This window comes from Marmota monax, unplaced genomic scaffold, assembly GCF_021218885.2.
Source record: "Marmota monax isolate L192 unplaced genomic scaffold, Marmota_monax_Labrador192_F-V1.1 WCK01_AAM20220418_F8-fsc00096, whole genome shotgun sequence".
Taxonomy (NCBI): Eukaryota; Metazoa; Chordata; class Mammalia; order Rodentia; family Sciuridae; genus Marmota; species Marmota monax.
The window spans coordinates 6,759,441-6,781,347 of record NW_026695236.1 but is presented as its reverse complement, the minus strand read 5'-3'; the positions used below and the strand labels follow the sequence as shown (position 1 = coordinate 6,781,347).

Below are 21,907 nucleotides of genomic sequence, written 5' to 3'. Positions count from 1 at the left end.
AATTATTCTTTATATCTTAGCAGTATAAGTCTACGTTATATGACTTTCATATAAAAAAGCTATGAAAATCAGAATGACTGATTTTCAATTCAAGTGTTTTGAACCTTTTATGATGCCAGACACCTACACATTGTCACATGTAAGGTCATTCCAATGAAATTTCTATTGTGACATTATAATGTTAGTGAAGATGTGAAATGCATGGCTAGACAAATTTCTTAACATATTTAAAATGAGCCTGTCAGTTGGTGCTAAAATGGAAATATATTTCTTGAAAAATTTTATAGCAGCATTTTGTTCTTTAGACCTGTAAAAATTTTTTTTACTTCCATAGAAGTAAAAACTTTGTTAGATTTGAACATATTTCAAAGGTACTCTGCCACTTTATTGTCCTTCCTTCCACGTGAAATTCTATAATGTTGATTAGAGTTCTTTTGGTTTTTAATCATACTTTGTCAAATTTTCAACTTGGTATTGAGATTCTAGAAATTATGTTTGTTAAACTCCCCTTTTGGTTTTAGCCAAAAATAAAATCTTGGAACCCATTATGCTTGAAACTTCCATTCTGTTTTATTTCTAGTATTGTGTTAAAAGTTTCTTCATGATCTGATGGAAGGTGATGTTTGTGAAGCTCTTAGGAAAAAAAGATAGTAGGCTTGCTAATATAATCATGTGTTTAAATTGAACTTTATTTCATAAATAACTTTTGGACATCCCCAAATCATATATTATCTTCCCATTGGTTAGATTTTTAGTTTGTTAAACTTTGTTTGATCTATAATGCACCCCAAGTATAGAATCTAAGCACCATATGTACCAATAATTTTATAAGGTAATAGTTATATATTCAGCACCAACTATGTGTCTGTTTTCTGAAGACAGAATGCCAGGCCTTTCTGTTAAGGAGCTACAGACTTATCCCATGAAAAAAATTGAGATTTATGGGATGTAATTAGTGGCAAAAAATTGGCTGTTAAAATACACATGATAGGAATTTGGGAATAGGAGTTGAGGGACAGAAAAATTTGGTAAGGATCAAATTATTGAAGAAGTATCCATGGGGATTTAGTAATGATACCTGATGCTTATATGACACCTAACAGAATGCAAAGCTCTTATTATATTTTAATATTTATTGTAATTTTATGAAATAGCAGTATGCTTTCTTTATAAATAAAACATCGTCTCTGTAAAGGAAGAGGAAACTGAGGTTAAGAAAGGTCAGGTACCTTGACTCAGGTTATGTAGTTAGTAAGAGCAAAGCTGAGAATTGCATTCATTTTTTTCATGCATTAATTCACTCATGAACTCCATAGACATTTATTGAGCATATATGCTAGCTACTTGGTGTGTTCTGGGGATGAAGACTACAGTCCTATTCTCAAGTCTCATTGTTTAGTAGACTTAAATTCAGGTTTATCAAGCTTATTTTCCAAAGCTTTCCTGAGCCTTTGAATGGACCAAGAATAATGGGTAGAAATTAAATGAACACACAGTTTAGTGATGGGCTTTGGAGTGGGAAGAGCAGAGTTGTGGAGTGAAAATTAATATAGACAGCACATATTTTGAAGACAAGATTTAGACAAAGGTGATAACAGTTCATATAATAAGTATGGTTTAAGAGGTTACTAATTGTGAGTTGTGAGAGTTGGAGGAATAACACATAAATAATGGAGTAAGATTTCTGAAAAAATCTGTATAGGTCTCAGTGGTTGGCATGTACTCATATTCTGGTGTCATACAAGATTGGGTAGGAGTTCTATTGTAGGTGACAAGCATTTGGGTAAGGATTATAAAAAACTGGATTCTAGCTTCAAATTCATTAATTCTTTGCTATGTGATGTTAAATAAATAACATTTTTGAGCCAGGTGTGATGGTGCAAGCCTGTAATCCCAGTGTCTCAGAAGGCTGAGGCAGGAGAATCTCAAGTTCAGAGCCAGCCTCAGCAAAAGCAAGGTGCTAAGCAACTCAGTGAGACCCTGTCTCTAAATAAAATACAAAATAGGGCTGGGGATGTGGCTCAGTGGTGGAGTGCCCCATAAATCCAATCCCTGTACCTCCCCTACACACACACACACACACACACACACACACACACAAAACAACAACAACAACAAAACCATCTTTGAGCTTCATGTTTTATGTCTGTAAGTAAAATTCTCTATGTAGAGACTAAGTACAGTATATATTTGATTACATGTGTGTCTAAAAAATAAATAAAGGAAACACAGCAAATAATATTTGCTTAATCTTCTTTTCTTAGTTACTACAAGGATCAGTACTTAAGAAAGTCCTCTAGCTGGGTGCTGTGGCACATGCCTGTAATCCCAGAGTGTTGGGAGGCTGAGACAGGAGGATCACAAGTTGAAAGTCAGCCACAGCAACTTAGTAAGGCCCTAAACAATTTAGTGAGATCCTATCGCTAATTAAAATATTTTTAAAAAGGGCCAGGGATATGGCTCAGTGGTTAAGCACCCCTGGGTCCAATTCCTAGTACCAGTGAAACAACAACAATAAAAAACATAAAAAAGTATAATAGGATTGTCCCTAATTTTTGAAATTGTTATTAATAACAACTCTTTTTTCTGTATTTCTTGTTTGTTTCCTTTTATTTTATTTTATTTTTAAAACAGCTGCTGGACAAGGCCACATAGAATGTTTGCAGTGGTTAATTAAAGTGGGAGCAGACAGTAATATTACTAACAAAGCAGGGGAGACACCCAGTGATGTGGCTAAGAGGTATAGATCCCTATCTCCTTTGTTCCTTTCTTTTGTTTTTAAAGTTTTAATTATACCTTCTTATTTAGAAACATCTGAGGATTTAATGGAATTAAATAAAATTCAAAGATTCATTCAAATGCAGATGAAGTCACAATTTTCAAGCTGAATTGACATTTGCTATTGTATTAGTTCCTTTCTTTAAGACTGTGATTCTCACCTGGAAAGTAACATTTGTCTCCTTTCCTGGGAGGAGGGTATTTAGAAATCAAGGGGAGGATTGTCACAGTGACTGTTAGAATGACCATCACTAATCTTTAATGGGTTCAGATCTAGGAATGCTAAATATTCTGCAGTGTTCAGAATAGTAGTGTACAATGAATTGTCCTGCCCAAGTGTCTGTAGTAACCTTTTAAGATATATTGTGGTACTAGTGTGATAAAAAGAAATAATTAACATTAATAATACAAAAGGAAATTACAAGGGGTTTTAAATGTATTTTAGGATTTATAATTGAATTAAATATAACACCTATTATTAAACACTACCAGCTCATTCAGGTCAGATCTTCAAGGAATATTTACACACATTCATTTTTTCATTTGATTTTTCTTTCATTCTACTACTAGTCTATTACTATGACCCAGATGGTTAGTCAGATTATAAAGATGAGAAAACAACCCCTGATATCATGGAGCTATTAGTAATGTGGGGAGAAAATATTCAAACAAAAGTTCTTATTAATTATCATCCTTGTACCATATTATATACTGTGTAAAGGTGCTGTAAGAACATATGAAATCCTCCAAAAGGATGAAGCAGGAGGATTGCAAGTTTGAGGCAACCTGGGAAACTTAGCAATACCCTGTCTCAAAAATAAAAAAATAAATAAACAAAAAGGACTGGGATGTAACTTAGGTTCAATCCCTAATATTGTGAGAAAAAACAAGGAAGGCCCAAGCCTTCCTGTTTGTAAGTTTTGTGTGTGTGTGTGTGTATGTATGTATGTATGTGAGAGACATTTACATCATTACATATGATGGTAAGAGTTATGAAGGAAACTATAGGGGGACAGAATTTAAATAGAGGTCAGGGGAGGAGGAGTTATAAGATAACATCATGTATGTTTGTGGTTCAGAACTCCGTGAATGTAAAGTGTGAATATGGGCTAACAGTGGAAGGTGATGCTTGACCTGATGCTTGGGTGCAGTCATTCTCTAAATAATTGCAGATTTTTTTGTGTGCTCATTTAAAAAAATTTTATCTGTGGTGTTTCTTTGATGCCTTGGAATATGATTTTATTGTATCATGTACCTGGGATCATTTCCAATTCAGGTGTATTTTTTTATTTTTATTTTTAAAAATAGTTTTAGTACCTTTATTTTATTTATTTATTTTTATGTGGTGCTAAGGATAGAACCAGTGCCTCACACTTGCAAGGCAACCACTCTACCACTGAGCCACAACCCCAGTGCCAGGTGTATTTTTATTTTTTAAAAATAGGCTTATCAAGACATAACTGACATATAATAAAATGCACATAATTGTACAGTATAAAATGAAGTTTTATATATGTAGACACCATCACTATAATTGAGATAGTAAACATACTCATCACCTCTGAAAGTCTTCTTTTGCCTCTTCATAATCTCTTTCCCAGTGCCAAAGTATCTTTCCTAAAGCAAACACTGATCTGCTTTCTTTCATCATAGATAAAATTGCATTTATAAAATTTTATATAAATGGAATCATATGTATACAGTCAAGTGTTGCTTAATGGTGGGGAGACAATCTGAGATAAATCACATAAACCAAGATGGTATAGCTTACTATACTATACATTAAGGTTACATGGTATAGCCTATTGTTCTTAGGCTACAAACCTGTGCAGCATGTTACTATATTGAACAACATAGGCAATTGTAACACAACATAAACATAGAAAAGGTCCTAGAAAAAGAGTACACAGAAAAATACTAGATGGTAGAAAATTTTCTGCTCTGTTTAATACTATGAGACCACCAAAGTATAGGCAGTCTGTTGATGATCAGTGTTGTTATGTGGTACTTAACTTGTACTCATATCTGTTTTCTTTCACTCAGCATAAGTATTTTGAAACCCAGCTATGTCATAGTTTGTTTTCTTCTTACTGTTGAGTGTTCCTTGTATGTAGAATTCCATAGTATTCTGTAGTTCAATCGTTTATTCACCCATTGAAGGACATCTCGACTGTATCCATTTGTTGGTGATTATGAAGAAAGTTGCTATGAATATTAATATGCTTGTTTTTTTGTGTCCGTATAACTTTTTAATCCCTTAGATAAACACCTAGAAGTAGGCTTGCTGGGCCACATGCTAAATGTATGTTTAACTTTAATTAAAAAATTGCCTACATGGCTTTAAAATGACTGTACCTATTTACATTTCCACCAGCAATGAATGAGAGTTTCTGTTATTCCACATTCTCACCAACATTTGATATTATCAGATTTTTGATTTTCATAATTCAAATAGGTATGACAGTGGTATCTCATTGTCATTTTAATTTGCATTTTTCTAAAGAAAAATGGTTTTGAGAATCCTTTTATTATGTATTTGCCATCTGTTTATTTTGGTAAAGTGATTCTTCAAATCTTTTGTCCACTTTTTTCCCCCACATTTTTTTAAATTGTTATTAGTTATATAAAATGATGGTTTTATTTACTTTTAAAAATTGTATTATTTTCTTATTGTTGAGTTTTAAGGGTTCCATATGTATCTAGATGTTAGTTCTTTCTCAGATAATGTGCTTTGCAGATTTTTTTCCCTACTTGTAACTTGTGTTTTCATTACCTCAGCAATATCTTTGAAGAGCAGGGTTTTTTTTTTTTTTTATTTGTCCTTTAGTGGATTATGTTTTTGGTGTTAAAGAAATCTTTGATTAGTACAAAGTCAAAGATTTTCTTCTAGAAGTTGTATAATTTTGGACTTTGAGGTCTATGATTCATTTTAAGTTGGTTTTAAAAAATATGATGAGTACATCCTAAGTTATTTTTCGTATACTCATATTCATTTGTTTTGACACTGTTTGTTGAAAAGTGCAGTGTCCTTTTTCCACTGCCTTTTGCCTTGGTCAAAATCAGTTGTTCATGTATGTGTGGGCTTATTTCTGAACTGTTTTGTCTATTTTATCTAGGTCTATATATCAGTTTTTATATGATTATCACATAGGTGATTGAGTACCATGGCTGTATCTGGAGCTATCTGTAATTTTGGGTTCACATTTTTCATTTATACACTAAAATTCTAGGTGTGAAAAATAGTGTTATTACAAAGATAAATTTGAATCTAACATAAACATTCAGTAAATGATAGTTGTTAAATTAATGGCTTAGTAGTAGATATAGTGAATTCTGATAACCTTACAATTTTCTATGTGAGTTTTATTACTGTTATTTTTTAAAAATTTTTTTTTTGGTGGTGCTAGGGATTATACTCAAGTACTCATGGATTCATGCATGTGTCTTTGGCAAGTGTTCTACCACTGAGCTACACCCCTAACCCTTATTATTATGTGTTTAAATGGTTTGTAGTACCTGATAAAAGATAATGATGTATGTATGTTTGTATGTGTGTATGGTTATGTAAATATGGGGAAAGATTTTGTGTTTAGTAATTCTTTATGTCTTAAGATAAAGTACTAAATATTCCAATTAGCAAAATTGTGGAAAAAATATGCAGATTACATCTAATCACAACAACAGAAGCTCCCAAACCAAGAGTATATTGCAGAAAGCTTTGCAGAGACATGAGAAAGAGTGAAGAGAATAGAAAATGTCAATGGGAAGGTCATTATTTTTCTACTAAATTTCAAGCCATGCAAATGCTTTGGGTCGAGGAAGGATAGATTAATGAGGGTAGAACTAAATCTGGAACCAGAATTAATTTTACAATCTAAATTGGGCCAATAAAAGGCAGCAAAGACAGGGAGTGAAGTTAGGATAGTTTTGTGCTCTCTGAGTTAAGTAGTTCTATTTGGGGGCCTACCAAATTATTCTTTTTTTTTTTTTATTGGTTGTTCAAAACATTACAAAGCTCTTGACATATCATATCCTACCAAATTATTCTTTTGATAGTGAATCTCCTTTCCCAGTGAGATTTTGCCAGGAAAACTTATGGAATCTGTTTTAAATATGAGTACTTGTCTTTTTTGTCCAGTAACTGTTTTGAGTTTCCTACAAAATTGAATGTATATTAAATCTGACCTTCAAATACAAACATTCTTCTTGACTAGTGTGGGTGGGTTGATGGAAGAACATTCAGAGTAGAATTGCCTAAATTAAGAGCAAACTGCAATTTAAATTTGAAGATTGTGCATCTGGTTAATTATTAATTCTTTTCTACAGATTTGCCCACTTGGCAGCAGTGAAGCTACTAGAGGGGCTGCAGAAATATGATATAGATGATGAGTATGATATTGATGAAAATGATCTCAAGTTTTTTGTAAGGCATGGTGTTGAGGGAAGCACTGATGCCAAGGATGATTTAAGTCTGAGTGAATCAGATAAAACAGATGCTAGAAGTAAGTATGCCACCTCTGTTGTGTGTTATCTTTTCAGAAATACCATAGCCACTTATTACCATGGATGTTATTCTAAAAACAATTACTATATATAAAGTACTTTAATGTTCTTGGGGAGCCAGAACTAATATAAGTTTTTATTCTTGGGTTGGGTTGTGAATATATGTAGAAGTCTAAGACCTGGTTGTTGTCCCTAAAGTGGAGAAAGTTACATAAAAGAAAAAAATCTTTGAGTGTATCATAAGAAATAGGGGAAAAGATAATGCAAGGATTTCCATGGTTCCTTGGCTGATAATTTTTACAAATGATAATATAAAACATTTATTGATTATCTAATATGGACTAGTTATTGGAGAAATAATAAAGAATGCAGAGGAATTTACATTCTGGTGGGGTTCTCAGAGGGAAGGGTAACAAATAATTGATAAGAAAATATATGCATAAATAAAATAAAGTAGTGTGGTAGGGTGGTCCTGTAGATAGCTCTTTGAGGTAAAATTTGAGAAGAGACCTGAATGAACCACATGAACCACAGAGTGAACCACATGAAGGTCTCAGAAGAACATTCCAAGCAGAGGGAGCAGTATATGTAAGATCATAAGTGTATTGAGTGTGATTAGTGGGTGCTGGAGAAAAATCATTAAGGAGCTGGTGGCAGATAAAGTTGGAGAGGTAAGCATGGGCCCAACAAAATCATTAAGGATCTAATAAGGACTTTAGATTTAAATTTATTTTTGGTACTAGGGATTGAACTCAGGAGCACTCGACCACTGAGCCACATCCCCAGCCCTTTTAAAAAATTTATTTAGAGACAGGGTCTCACTGAGTTGTTTAGAGCCTCACTTTTGCTGAGACTGGCTTTGAATTCTCAATCTTCCTTCCTCAGCCTTCTGTGCTGCTGGGTATATTTGGATTTTATTTTAGATAGAAAGCCATTGGTGGGATTTGGGGTTATGAATAATGTGACCTAATTCATGTTTAAAACAATAATACTGTAGCTGCTTCATAGATAAAAGACTGGGGAAGAGCAAAACATTTCAGTTTGGGTATCAATTAGGTGGGAAGAGAACATATTCATCAAATGGATGAATCTTCTGATATTCATTTATTTATTTTTGTTTGTTTTTTTGTGGTGCTGGGAACTGAATCTAGGGCCTGGCACATGCTAGGCAAGCATTTTTTTTCACTGAGCCATGCCCCAGCCCTACAATATAATTTAAATTTGCCACAGATACTAAATTAGAATTTTTAAGAGTAGATGCAGCATATCTGCACAGATTTCCTGATGTAGACCTGTAACTACCACTGACACTGGGATTCTCCATTCTTGTTTTACTTCAGTGTTTTTATAGTAGAGGCCTTTATCACCATTTCATAGGAGCTTACTTTACAATTATGTGTTTCCCTTTAAGGTAATATATATATATATATATATATATATATATATATATATATATATATATATATATATATATATATATATAATTTATTTCCTGCTTCTAGGGTCTAATGCCTAGGTCCTTGATGCAGTTTGAGCTGAATTTTGTGCAGGGTGAGAGATTGTGGTTTAATTTCATTTTGCAACATATGGATTTCTAGTTTTCCCAGCACCATTTGTTGAAGAGGCTATCTTTTCTCCAATGTATGTTTATAGCACCTTTGACTAGTATGAGACTAGTACTTATGTGGGTTTGTCTCTGCGTCTTCTGTACCATTCATCATCATGTCTCTTTTGATGCCAATAATATGCCATTTTTGTTAATTTTTTATTTTTAAAAGTATGGAACTGTTGATCATCTACTCTTTGATTCTCACAACAAGGTTAATAACCTCCCTTATTATTTCATGAAAGAGTTTTAGCTTTTAATTTTTTTTTTTTTTTTTTTTGGTGAAGAGCAAGGGTTTATTTCGCGGCATTCCCAACACGCACCGGGACAGGCCCAGCGTGGCGTGGCGGGCGGGCGAGGGTGAGGGTGGGGACACAAAGGGACCTCCTCGACGGGCCACAGGTGCAGAGGGAGTGACAGGCGCTGAGCGGGAAGGGAGCAGACGCTGCGGGAGCGAAGCGCCTGGGGTCCCAGGGCCCTTAGCTTTTAATTTTATACTGATTGCATTAAGGAGATATGCCAAAATTTAATTTTTATGATTACCACTTAAAGGACAGTCTTATTCCATTACATGATATCTTATTGTGCTCACACCACCATAACTAAATACCGGTAGACTGGGTGAGTTAAACAACAAATTTATTTTCTCATAATTCTAGAGGCTAGAAGTCCTAGATCAAAGTCCAGCAGTATTACTTTTTGTGAGGGCTTTCTTTATTACTCTGAGATGACCACATCCTCAAGTGGCAAAGAGAAAGAGAGAGAGGGAGGGGAGAGGTAGGGGAGAGATGGGGAGAGAGAGAGGGGGAAGTATACTAATCTACAGAACCAGAACCCTACTCTACTCTCCTGTCACCTAACCTTAATGATTACTTTCTAAAGACCTGTATCTCCAAATAAGGTTACATTTGGAGGCTAAGGCTTTAAATAAGAATTTTAGTGAGATGCATTGAGTCCATAACAAATGGATGAACATAAGTATTCTAAATTAGCAAGTGAAAGTGGGAGTGCTTTTTTCTCTCTAGGGGATGTGTTATTAGGTTGATGCAAATGTATACCCTAAAGCCAGAAGGACAATAGCTTTTCTTAGTGTTTTGTTTTTTATGGAATTAAATTCTAGTATTGGGAGAAACCTTTAATTTTGGTATCATTTCTGCTGATGGTTCAGCTACTGGTATATAACTCTCCTGTCAAAATTTTTATTCTATAAAATTCTAATAATAATGGTTTACATTTCTATAATATTCTACAATTTTTACAACTCTTTAATATCTCTGTTTTATATTTTAAGAAGCACTCATTTAGTATAATATAATTTGATGAATAAAGAGCCCGAGGTTCAGAGAAACTAAGTTAGTTACTCAAAATCACACAGCAGCTGGAAGCAAGTCTTTCAGACTTCCTTTTCCAGTGTTCTTTCTGGTCACCACATACATTGGCTCCTGAAAGGAATAATTTCATGCCATATAACTGTAATTTTACTTCTCGTGATATTTAGTCAGAGAGCCATGGTTTGTACTAATGAATAAGAACTGTTTCTGTGGAGCTCTTTCCTAGAAGAAGGGTGAAAAGAATCTGAACTGAGGCTAACCAAAACAAAGGCATGTGTAGTGGGTGAATAGAGTTCGGCAGTGAATTCAGATACTAGAGCTTGATCACTTCTTAGCTGTGTTACTCTTTGAAGCCTCACTTTTCTCATCTATGAAAATTAGAATGTTAATATTGTATTACCTGATGGAATTGCTAACACACTAGAGGATGGAAAGTGCCTAACCCATGTTAGAGGCTCAAAAATGTCAGTTTCTTTTCTTTTGATCTCTGTAGGGTGTTTTCAATTATTCTGCCAGAAAGACCAAGTTTACCCACACTGTATTTTTTTTTTTTATTTCTAATTCATGGATTTCTTCTTTCTTTGAAAAAAATTTTAAGAACTCCCAGAACACTGTGGGGAAGAATCTTACTCTCCAGGGAGAGTGGAAGACTCTTTCCTGGTGAATCTAATCAATGGAGAACTTGAAGATGCTGAGATCCCCCAACGGTGGTGCTGAGAGTTAACAGTCTCTTTAGAGTTTCCTAACGTCTTTATTTTAAATAGCTTATTGAAATATAATTCATATACCATTTCATTTGCCCATTTAAGGTATACCATAAAATGGTTGTAGTGTATTCACATATTTGTTTACAAATAATCACCACAATTTTATGTTATTTCTATCACCTCTGAAAGAACTCTCGGGGCTGGGGTTGTGGCTTAGTGGTAGAGCGCTTGCCTAGCACATGCGGGACACTGGGTTCGATCTTCAGCACCACATAAAAATAAATAAAATAAAGGTATGGTACTCTGGCAAAGAGTACCAACTACAACTAAAAAATATTTAAAAAAAGAAAGAACTCTCATCCCTCCCTACCAGTAGTCACACTTTTTTAACCCTCAACTGCTGATCTACTTTCTGAATCAATAGATTTGCCCATTTTAGACATTTTACATAAATGGAACTGCACCATATGTGGCTTCTTATTTCACTTAACAGTGTTTCAACATGTGTACACATTGTAACATGGGTTAGTACTTCATTCCTTTTTATTGCTAAATGAAAATTATCTATTTTCAGATGGATATCTCTCTCTCTCTCTCTCTCTCTCACACACACACACACATCAGTTGATGGACATGAGTTGTTTCCACATTTTGGCCATTATGAATAATACTGCTATGAACATTCATGTACACTATTTTGGGTGGAAATATATTTTCATTTCTACTGGGTATATACCCAGCAGTGGAATTTCTATGTCATCTAGCAACTCTGTGTTTAACATTCTGAGAAACTGCCAAAATGTTTTGTAAGTCAGCTGCACCATTTTACTTTTTTTTTTAAACCATATTTCCAGGGACTGGGGTTATGGCTCAGTGGTACAGTGCTTGCCTCACATGTATAAAGCCCTGGGTTCAATCCTCAGCACCACATAAAAATAAATAAATAAAGTTATTTAAAAAAAAATGTCAGTCTGCTGGTCTTCAAGGAATAGTATTTAAAAAAATAAATAAAAACCACTTTTCCATGTTTAAAGTGATAATGTCAGATAAGAAGATGCAACATGTTTTTCATGCTACTAGTAAAGCTCATTTTACATTCTTACCAGCAATCTTTGAGTGCTTGAATTTCTCCACACCCTTACCAACATTTGTTGTTATTTGTCTATGGTTATATCTGTTTTAGTGGGTGTGAAGTGGTATCTTATTGTAGTTTTAATTGGTGTTTCTCTAATGACTAATGATATTGACTGTCTTTTTTTCATGTGCTTACTAACCACTTGTATATTTTATTTGGAGAAATTCTCTTCAAATCCTTGGTCTGGTTTTCAACTGCTTGGTTTATCTTTTTATTCTTGTATCGTAAAAGCATTTCTGGATGCAAATCCCTTTTGACCTATGATTTGAAGGTATTCTCTCTCATTCTGTTGGTTGTCTTTTAACTTTCTTGATGGTATCCTTGGCAGTGCAAAAGTTTTTGATATTGATGAAGGCCACTTGATCTGTTTTATAAGTTGTTGCTTGTGCTTTGGTTTCTTTTTGTTTGATATTTTGAGAATGTAAAGGACTGCAGGAAATGAGTAATTGATCTTGTAGGATTTCAGTTTCTTATGAAATTTTTTGAGTAGAAGACACTTACGAAGAAATCACTGTCAAGAAATTTCAAAAAGATGTTTTGGGAAAGACCGAGAACATGACTAGAATAGTTCCTTGTGGTATGTTTGATACAAATGAGATTGTAGCATTCTTGCTATATTGTGACACTCCCTGGTACTCAGCTGGAGTATTGCAGCTAGTGAAGGGATACTATATATGAAATCATATGCCATTGTACTATCCCTATTTAATATTATTCCAAGGAAACCTACAAAGAACTAGATGGTCCTTTCTTTGCCAGAGTACCAATAGGGGACTGGTTGAATTTATTGTGATCCTAGACGTCACTGGAAACAGGTCTCAGTTCAGAGCACATTTTAGTGAATTATGTTTAGGTCTATGGCATCATTGAGCCCTATAACCATTTGAGGTTTGATAATTGGTTCAAGATTCCCATCACATGTCATCTGGCCTCCTGTCACTTTCAGTGACAAGCCACTCACTATTATTTAGAGAGAAAATTTCTTTTTAGAATTTCTCTGAAGATTAAAATGGGTAAAGTTCTTAGTATCTTGTACGTCATAGACATTCCTTAAATACATGATAATTTTAATTGTTTTTGTTTAATTGTTTTTGTCCCCAGCCATATTTCAGTGTTTTCTTATGTGGCATTTTTTACCCCTTAATCTCCTCTACCACTTTGTTGATGATTCCCAAACCTATCTGCCCCTCAGAATTATCTGGGGAATGTTTATTAAGTACAGATACCTGAATTTGTGGGTCTGGGATGGGCTTCAAGTATTTACCTTTTAAAAAAAATACTGCAGTTGATTCTGGTGGTTGTATTTTAGAACCTGCAGCTCCAATCGGTTGATAGATAAATCAGAGTGGTGTTAGGAAAAAGAGGCTGTAATTTGCTAACCTCGTCCTGTAAACAAAAGAATTTCTCATCTTTTATACTCTTGATATTTAGGTCCAGAGAATTACTTTTGTTGAAGGGGGCTCTCCTGTACATTATAAGGTGCTTAATAGCATCCTGAACTCATTAGGTGCCAGTAGCTGAATCCCAAGTTGGGATAAGCAGAAATGTCTCCAGACACTGCCAGATGTCCCTTGAGGGGGGAAAAAAATCACTCAAGGTTGAGACCCACTATCTTTAAGGATGAAAAGAAAAATCATAGTTTTGGTAGTTGAAGGATGATTGAAACTAATACTTCTTCCTCTCAGTATTCTCTTTCATAGATATTACAAGTGACTGACCAAAATTTGGAATGGATTAATTCTAGGTTATTTTAAATTAATAAAACATTTAATTTCTTCTGATTTTCTAATGTATAGTGGATAATACATAGTCATGTAATATACTACTGTTAGTTTTCTTTAAACCTTCTTGTCCATAGCATTAATAGTTATAATAGTCTGATATATGCTCCAATAGCAGAGTAAGAACCCTATGTTTAGGTGTTTTATTGCTTGCTCATCTAACTATTCTGTCACTTATGTTTTATCCTCTGTATATATATCACCCTTTCTTCAACTGCCTTCTCAAACCACACAGGCAGGTGGCTCAAAAGAAAATGCTTGAGAGGACCATGACTCTGAGCATATGTGCTGTTACACGTCTAAATTAGGTTCTTATTGTGTCTTGCAGTAAGAGCTTATAACAAAATTACAGAATTGAGACACCTTCTGGAAATTGCTGAGAGCAACTATAAACATTTGGGTGGGATAACAGAAGAGGATCTAAAGCAGAAGAAAGAACAGCTTGAATCTGAAAAGTAATGTCTTTAAAACTTTAATTATTTGTATTTAGTTACCTCTCTAGATGCCACGTGAGGGTTTGTTGTTTCATCCTGTCAAAGGGTGTTGGGTTCTAAAACCTCCTACTAGATCTCTGATGGAGAAAGAGTTAAAGTTTTCTTTTAAAGAAAATGTGATAATGTATACACAACATAAAGTTTATCATCTCAACTGTTTTTAAATGTACAGTTCAGTAGCATTAAGTATATTCACATTGTTGTGCAACTTGAATATAGAACTCTTTTTCATCTTGTAAAACTGGCACTCTTTAAGGCATTCGGGTTTTTTTTTTATTTTTTTAATTTTTTTGAGACTACAGCTATTTTAATCTTTTCAACCAGCATAGGTCTTTGAACATCCCCATCAGACTGGACTGCCTACTCACAAATATGAGACCCATTCCTGGGTTGGCCAACAAGAGTACCCATCAGAGAATGTGCGCAAATCTAGAGGCAGTGAGCAGTTGTACAGCTATACATACTTACCTTTTACTCCCTGCATCTTAAATTCACTCTCTGGACATTGGGTATCTACCTCTCTAGGAATCAGTGGCTGCAAGAATAAAAGATGCCGCATTCTTCTTTCCTCCCACTGCCTGTATGCCTGTCTGTTTGCTTTCTAGAGTGCACAGAGAACAAAGGGGGACAGAGACATGGCTCTGTAAAACAAGGGGGGGGGGCAGGAGGCATGGCTCAGTGAAACAAGAGGGGACAGGAGACATGGCTCTGTAAAAGAGAAACTTGAATTGCACATGGATTTCCTTCCTCTTCCTCTACTTTCCCTGCCCTTCCCATTGGTTTTATCTCTTTCCTTTACTCTCTTAGAACTGCCTGTTTTCCTTCCATCCCCTTCTGGATCTAGCCTCACTAAGAAAGCTGGTAAAAGTATTTAGAGTAACATTTAAATATTTGATAAAAATTTAGCATGTTTTCCTTCTATGGATAATACTTGGGGTTTAAATAGAAGACAAAACATGTTGCCAGAATACTCTTAATGGGATTTTAGTTGTTAGGAAGCTGTGGTAGAACTTTTTCTTTTTGAGTCAGGGCTTCCTTGGTTTCTCACAAATCATATCATATAGGCAGCTAACCACTGCCTCTATACTCTTGAAGCGTTTGAGATGTAGAATATTTTTAGTACTGGCTTTAGCCTAAGATCCTAGCTGAAAGTTCTTAGATCCTTTCATTTATATTTTGGGTACAAACTCCTGATATTAGGTATATCTGTTAAAAAAAAAAAAAGATAAATATTGATTTGAATGATACACTTTTGGTTTGTTACTTATTATTTACATCAAATTCACAATACAACAAAACATAGTTGTATTACTCTGTCCCAAGGATCATCTTCCCTTCTTATTTGTTGAACTTCTGGGCTTCCACTTCCTCCATCTTAACCCCACTCATTTTTCTACCAGAAAGAACTACTTCGGTGTACTCTCAGACTGCCCTCCTTGGGGACCTGGAATCCAAGCCAGCATGCTTTGGGAATTCTAGACAAAAAACCCTGGTTTATGTCACAGTATCTCTTGTCTGGATTATTATAACCTCCTCCTGACAGGTTTCCCAGTCTCCTGTCCTTGTGCCCTCACCCCACCTTCTACTTTGTTGTCTGTTCCCAAGAGAAATCACATTAAAACTTCAGCGAGAACATGCTGCTTCTCTCTTCAAATCCTCCAGTGGATTCCTATTTCACTCAGTAAAAACTGAAATCCTTACTATGACTTATAAGGCCCTACCTGCCTGTTCTGGCTTTTTTTGACCTCTAACCTATACTACTTTCCATTTTATTTATTTATTTTTAAAACTACTCCAGCCAGATTGGCCTCTGATTTTCTTCTTTTCCTTTTTCTTTTTTTCCTTCCCAGGCATATTTCTGCCTTAGGGTCTTAGGTCTTTCCCTCTCTGGAATGTTCTTCCCCTGATGTCTAGCTATCTATTTTCTGCAGAATTTTGCTCAAAGCACCCTTTTCAGTAAAGCCTTTCCTAGCCACTGAACATGAAGTGCTAATCACCTCTTCCACGACATTTTATATCACTGTTTCCTGCTTCCCCCTCCCTTAGGACTTATCATCTCGGAGATACCAATGTGTTTTACTTTTTTTCCCCCTTCTACTATCTGTTTTCCTCCACTACTGAATTAAAGAGGGCAGGTCTTGGCTTTTTTTTCACTACTTATCTCTAATACACAGATCAGTGCTGGTTCAAGTAGACCTGAAATACAATAACTATGCCTTTGATTTAATTTACTTGTCTTAAATGGGCACTTTCCACTGTTTCCAAAAATGTTAGTAATGGTATTGGAGTATATAATGATATTGGAGGATAATTGAATAAAATTGTTTTGACAGGACCATCAAAGAACTGCAGGACCAGCTGGAGTATGAACGACTCCGTAGAGAGAAATTAGAATGCCAACTGGATGAATATCGAGCAGAGGTGGATCAACTTAGGGAAACAATGGAGAAGATTCAGACCCCCAATTTTATGGATATGGTTGGTATCCTTAACATGTTTATTTTTATTGAGGAAATAAATCAGAGTGTAAACTTTGGGCTGGGACTAGTTGAGTTTGAATTCTGGTTACAATAATTTTTGATTTGGGAAAATCATTTAACTGCTTTGTGATTCAGTTGTAAGTTGAAGAGAATAATTTAGACTTTTTAGAGCTGATGTCAAGATAAAAGGAATATACATCTATATGTATAGCTCTATTTATCTCTAATAGTTTCTTTCTCTTCACACACACGTTGTCTACAATGTGTGTGTGTGTGTCTCTTTTAGTTAGGACATCAACATGGTTCACTGAGTGTGTAGTAAGTGCTATTGTTAATCTTGTACCATATAAGGAAAAGCTATTTTTTATAGGCAGAATAAGCAGTAAGAATTCAGAGGCAGTTAGAAAATATGTACATTTTAATATTCTAAATAACCTAAGTAAAGTTCTTGGAATGGAATCCATTTTAGAAACCTTCGGCAGTTTAAGAGTAGAAAAGAGGCAGGCCTGATGGCACAGGCTTGTAATCCCAGCTACTTGAGAGACTGAGGCAGGAGGATTGCAAATTTGAGGACAGTCTTGGCAACTTGGTGAGACTCTGACTAAAAATAAAAGGGTGGTTGCTGGGTGCATGGTACGGGCCTGTAATACAGTGGTTTAGGAGGCTGAGGCAGGAGGATTGAAAGTTCAAAGCCAGCCTCAGCAACAGTGAGGCCCTAAGCAACTCAGTGAGGCCATGTCTCTAAATAAAATACAAAACAGAGCACTGGGGATTTGGCTCAGTGGTCCAGTGCCTCTGAGTTCAGTTCCTGCAACACCCTCCCCCTCCAAAAAAACGGCTAGAGGTGTAGCTCAATGGGTATGGCACTTGCCTAGCATGCGAAGCCTTGAGTTTGATACCTAGTACTGAAAGGAAAAACAAAAAACAATAAAAAAGATCCAGCATAGAAATTTTTATAGCATCCTTTTGCTCAGGTTATGAAATTATACAAACTAATATTTGTGTAACACTTTGTGTTTACAGAGTTCTTTCACAAGTTTCTTATTATGTCATTTGTCTAGTCCTCATTTAGTATAGGAAGTAATGGAGGCTCAGAAGGGTTAAGTAACTTATTTAAATCACACAGCTGGTAATGGTGGAAATATCAGTCAAAATTTGTAACTTTGACTCCATACTCTTGGTTCTTTCACAATTGAAATCCTGAATTTGGAATTCAGAATATAGCTATAAAAAATAGAAAAATTCTTAAGAGTGACAAAAAGAGCAAATATATAGAAGGAGATTAAAAAGAAACTCATGTAAGAAATAGAGCCAAGTCCAGAAAAGTAGGTGGAATGTAGAAGACAGAAACATGACAGCAGGAAACCCCAAGTGCTTCTTGTGTTTGAGGCCTTCTAGATCTCAAGAGTAGATTAGGTAGAAAATGCACTGGGGAAACTTTGACCCTTATGTGTTCTTCAAGTGAAAACTGCCATGATGTGGTCCTTGTGATTGGCTCATTATGATACAAGGTGGGGATTCAGACATGGTTAATATTTTCTTTCTGTAAAGAAGTTTTTTCTTCATTATTGGATGAATTAGTTCTGTTCCAGGCCTGAATTGCTTCATGATTTATAACAAAAACTTCCTGGCTTCTTTTTATTTTGTACAAACTAATTATTAATCTCTTTAATAACCGCCATTTTAGTCAGCTTTTTCGCTGCTATAACTAAAAGGATCTGACCAGCATCGTTATAGAGGAGGAAAAGTTTGAGGGCTCATGGTTTCAGAGGTCTTAGTCCATAGAAAGCCGGTTCCATTCCTTGGGGCTCCAGATGAGTTGAACATCATAGCAGAAGAGTGTGGCAGAGGGAAGCAGCTCATATCATGATCAGAAAGCAGAGAGAGAGAGACTCCACTCTTCAGGTACAAATATATATTCCAAAGCCATGCCCTCAATTAACCACTTCTCCTAGCCACACCCCACCTGCCTCCAGTTACCGCTCAATTAGTCCCATCAGGGATCAACTCACTGATTAGGTTAAGGCTATTACCCAATCATTTCTCCTTCAAACCTTCTTGCATTGTCTCAAATGTGAACTTTTGGGGGGACATCACATCTAAACCATAAAGCCAGTTTAGAAATACTAAAATAATATAAGTCCTTGTCATCTTGCCACCTTGTGGCAGGGACTGCAATTCCTCCTCAAAGGTAGTTGTTTTTCTCCAGCTGCTTAGGTGGGACAGTCTTTATTTTGGGGATCACTCAAAATGTACACTTTCATTTGAGTCATTCCAAACTGACAGTCTTTGCATAAAATTTTCCATTTTTTAGCTACTTATAAATTCTCTTTTCATGTTCAGAAGCATTCTGTTTTCAAGTTTGGATCTGATTTCCTTCTGCACAATCCAGGTTCTCTAAAATGCCACTCTCCTCTAACAATGTGTAGACTTTCAGGAGAGCTGACTCAGGCCTTGGACTGAGGGCCCGTTTGTTGTGCAATCTTGCTTTAGATTATTCCAAATTAAAAAAAAATTAAATATATTTTTTAGTTGTTGATGGACCTTTATTGTATTTATTTTTTTATTTTTATGTGGTGCTGAGAATTGAACTCAGTACCTCACACATGCGAGGCAAGCACTCTACCACTGAGCTACAACCCCAGCCCAAGTTAATCCCAATTTTTTTAAATGAGCTAATGTCATTAACAGCTGTAACTCGGGCACTTCTTATTTTCTCTTCTGAAAAGCTTCTAATTCTCAATCTCTTCATCTATAAGATGGGGGATAATAATACCTCATGGGATTGTAGTGATATTAAATGAAATATTATGTAGAAACCCTGAGCAGTTTGTGGCACACACAAGCTATTACTAGAAGTATTGTTTGTATTATTTTCTCCCTTTCTTGTGTCTTTTTCTCTTTTTTCCTTCCTATGCAGCTAAGGATTGGAAGAGTTTATTTTGGAGTCCGACTAAATCTTTCTCCCACTACTTTCTGATCAGGACTTATGATTGCATAAAGTTGTAACTTTAAATCTCTCCACCCAAGAATCTGCAATAGTATAATTTTTACTCAGAGAAGTTCTTAGGAGTTACTTAGGATAGTTTGACATATTTTAAAAAATTAAAAAAAAAATTTATACCTTTATTTTATTTTATTTTATTTATTTTTATGTGGTGCTGAAGATTGATCCCAGGGCCTCGGATGTGCTGGACGAGTGCTCTACCGCTAAGCCATAACCCCAGCCCTAAAAACTAGTTTTTTAATTTACTGTTTTTATAGTGTTTTCTTAGATATTATCTCATCTTCTCTGTATCAACACTGAGGAGGTAGATTACATTTTATGTTATGTATGAGGAAGCTAAGTATCTTGTTAGAGCGTATAGCTAGTGTGAAGCAGGAACAAACTCAGAATCTCTGCCTTCAGATTATACTTCTCTAATCTTTCTGTGTAAGTGATTATCAAACTCATATTTTAGTACTATGTCCCCAGCAGGACTCCTCAACTATTTCTCACTGCCAGTAGCACATTTCCACTTGAAATTTTTGGTGGCACCTAATTTAAAAAAATGTCTAGAACCAAACTCAACATAAAGACCAGATTTCCCTCTATGTTCAAATTCATGGCATCACCATTTTCTCAATTACTGTCTTGAGTCTTGGATTCTTTTTTCTTTTTTGGTGGTACTGGGGATTGAACCTGGAGCACTCTACTAATGGACTATATCCCCAACCCTTTATATATGTGTGTATATATATGTATACGTGTGTGAAAAAAAAAATATATATTTTTCCAACTTCCTAAGAAATTGGGAATACAGTTGTGCAACACAGTGCCCGGCTCAGTCTTAGATTCTTAGTCATGACTAACTTTGTTTTCTCCAGCCCATAAAAAGTGGGCCATCCCACAGATAGGAGCATATGCTCTATTTTTCTTGCCGACCTTGTAGGTGTCTGTGAAGGTGTCTGTGTCTGTTTGAACTATTATGACAGAATTTCTGTGTAGACACAGAAATTATCAGCTTGATTTTCACTCTCCTACCCTGAATGAATGAATGAATGAATGAATCTTCAGTTTGTCATTTATTCCTAAACTATCTTAACAGTCTTATTTCTGTCTGTTTTCCTACATGTATCCTGTCTTTTCTAATTTTACCCTACTCTTTCCCATCACCAAGCCTTTGTTCATTTTGTTCTTGGGCCTGAAGGCTCCCTATCAACTCTGCCTCTTAAAAATCCCCAGGAATCATTGCTTTGGTTACCTCTTTTCTAATGCCCATGACCACATATGATCTCTCCTTTTACCAAGCACTTTTTACTGCTCTGAGGGCATCTCATTTACATTTCAGTTTGATTGAGTACTTACTTTATCCACAGTACTAAAAATTTAAGTTTCATAAGATCATCTGATTCATCTCTATAATATTTCAAGTCATCATCAACTTAGGTATTGAGTACTTGAATGCTGGGCTTTGTGTCAAGACATTCTAATTTCAACCTAACAGCCCAGCTTCAAGTTCATCCTGTCCACATTACTTGCTGCTGCCATTATAAACTCCATACCCTCATTTTCTTACTGTGCTTGTAAGAAGATTTATTTTGACAAATTCATCTTTAGAAACTTGGATGATAGCAAGTTTGCAACTGAGAGAAGAGGAGGGAACACAGAGAAATGACTGTTTTTCCAGGTGGTGTTGGAAGATAGCTTCCAGGTTCATACACTACTATATATGAATAAAGCTAACTGAGCTCATTAGCAAAAGTGTCAGAAGGAACACCTTCAGGAATTTATTCTAGCCATGGGCTTTCCCCATGAACATGTGCCTTGTCCTGTTCATGGAGCTTCTTTATTCAGATTCTGTCCTAACTAGGTACACAGCATTTTTTTTTTTTTTTTAGTTGGTCACAATATTTTTATTTATTTATTTTTATGTGGTGCTGAGGATCGAACCCAGGGCCTCGCACGTGCTAGGCGAGCGGCTCTACCGCTGAGCCACAACCCCAGCCCCCCCACAGCATTTTTTTTACTTGAAGAATTACTCAAAAATGACTAAGAGCTAGTGAACATCTGCAGTGTTTCCAGCCTTATCCCTGTTCCTTTCCATAGCAT

At 35.5% G+C, this 21,907-nt stretch overlaps 1 protein-coding gene across 1 annotated transcript in view; it reads left to right on the top strand.

Moving 5' to 3' along the window:
- Ankrd42 (ankyrin repeat domain 42) overlaps positions 1-21,907 on the top strand; it is a 58,901-nt gene that overhangs the window by 34,506 nt on the left and 2,488 nt on the right. Inside the window, exons 8-11 of the mRNA XM_046439317.2 lie at positions 2,635-2,740; positions 7,105-7,280; positions 14,170-14,296; positions 16,669-16,813. Coding sequence (XP_046295273.1) covers positions 2,635-2,740; positions 7,105-7,280; positions 14,170-14,296; positions 16,669-16,813 — 554 coding nt within the window. The remainder of the gene's footprint in view (positions 1-2,634; positions 2,741-7,104; positions 7,281-14,169; positions 14,297-16,668; positions 16,814-21,907) is intronic.